General features: G+C 41.5%; 1 protein-coding gene across 1 annotated transcript; it reads right to left on the bottom strand.

The window, feature by feature from the left end:
• Positions 1 to 293: 293 nt before the first annotated feature.
• LOC106969834 (olfactory receptor 11H12-like) lies at positions 294 to 1,307 on the bottom strand. Its single transcript, XM_015066367.1, has one exon. The coding sequence runs from the start codon at positions 1,278 to 1,280 to the stop codon at positions 294 to 296; it is 987 nt and encodes a 328-aa protein (XP_014921853.1). The 5' UTR covers positions 1,281 to 1,307.

The raw sequence follows: 1,307 nt of genomic DNA, 5'->3' as shown, positions 1-1,307 counted from the left end.
AATGACATAATTTTATTGATCCCAGAACTGTTAATCTAAATTATCAAATAGAACACAGATATTTTCATATGAACACTCCAGAAAATACCTAGATGTGTACATTCCTTAGGTCATATACACTCTAAATGGCAAAGTGGAACCCAGTACTTCCATGTATTTATATATAACCTGGCCACTTTATGATTATAAGTGGCCTCATAGATGCTTAATTTCATAAGCTGATATAGTTGATATCACTAGACTTATATTTGAAGATTTGAATAACTGTATAATCCTGACTGCTTTTTGTGAGACTATACTGACCTGATAATGGAGGGATCATCAAGTGTATCTTGGATTATGTTGAGATGCCCCAGAACTTTCCTCAGGGCTGCCTTTATCTCCTTATTCCGGAGGCTATAGATAAGGGGGTTGAAGAGTGGGGTTACCATAGCATAGAACAAAGTTGCAACTTTCTGTATACCAGCAGAATGTCTGAGTCTAGGGCTCACATACATGACCATCAAGGAGCTATAGAAGAGTGATACCACAGCCAAATGAGACCCACAGGTAGAGAAGGCCTTATGTCTCCCAGTGGCAGAAGGCATACGCAACACAGCTAATAAGACAAGCATATAGGATCCAAGGATGAAGAGGAAGTTACCAAAGATAACTAACGAGCTTAGAGTGTAGCAAAGCTGTTGGGTTGTTGGGGCAGAGGCACATGCCAATGCAAACAGTGGCCCTGGGTCACACACAACATGGTCAATAATGTTCAGACCACAGAAGGGCATCTGAGAGATGAATACAATGGGGATCACGAACCACAGAAATCCACAAACCCAGCAGATAATGACCAGTTTGGTACAGAAATGCCCAGTCATGATATTAGGGTAGTGCAAGGGACGGCAGATAGCAAGGTACCGATCAAAGGCCATGACGGCCAAGAGGAAACATTCAGATGTTCCCAAAGAGAAAAAGAAATAAAATTGGAGGAAACATCCAGCAAATGAGATGGTCTTTTTATCTGAGAGGAAGTTGACCAACATCTTGGGGACTGTAGAAGAGACATACCAGATCTCTAGAAAGGAGAAATTCCCCAGGAATCTGTACATGGGGATGTGGAGTCTCCATTCACACCACAGAGCACAGACAATGGCCCCGTTCCCTGTTACAGTCAAAGCATACATTGTAGTAAAGAGTGAAAATAGGAGGATCTGAATTTTCCACTCACAGGAAAAACCTAAGAGTATAAATTCTCTTACAGAAGCAAAGCTGGAATATGGCTCAGAGACATTCATTGAGTCACTAACCTGCAAGATCAAGAG

The sequence above is a fragment of the Acinonyx jubatus genome, chromosome B3 (genome assembly GCF_027475565.1).
Source record: "Acinonyx jubatus isolate Ajub_Pintada_27869175 chromosome B3, VMU_Ajub_asm_v1.0, whole genome shotgun sequence".
NCBI lineage: Eukaryota > Metazoa > Chordata > Mammalia > Carnivora > Felidae > Acinonyx > Acinonyx jubatus.
This window is presented reverse-complemented; position numbering and strand designations above follow the sequence as displayed.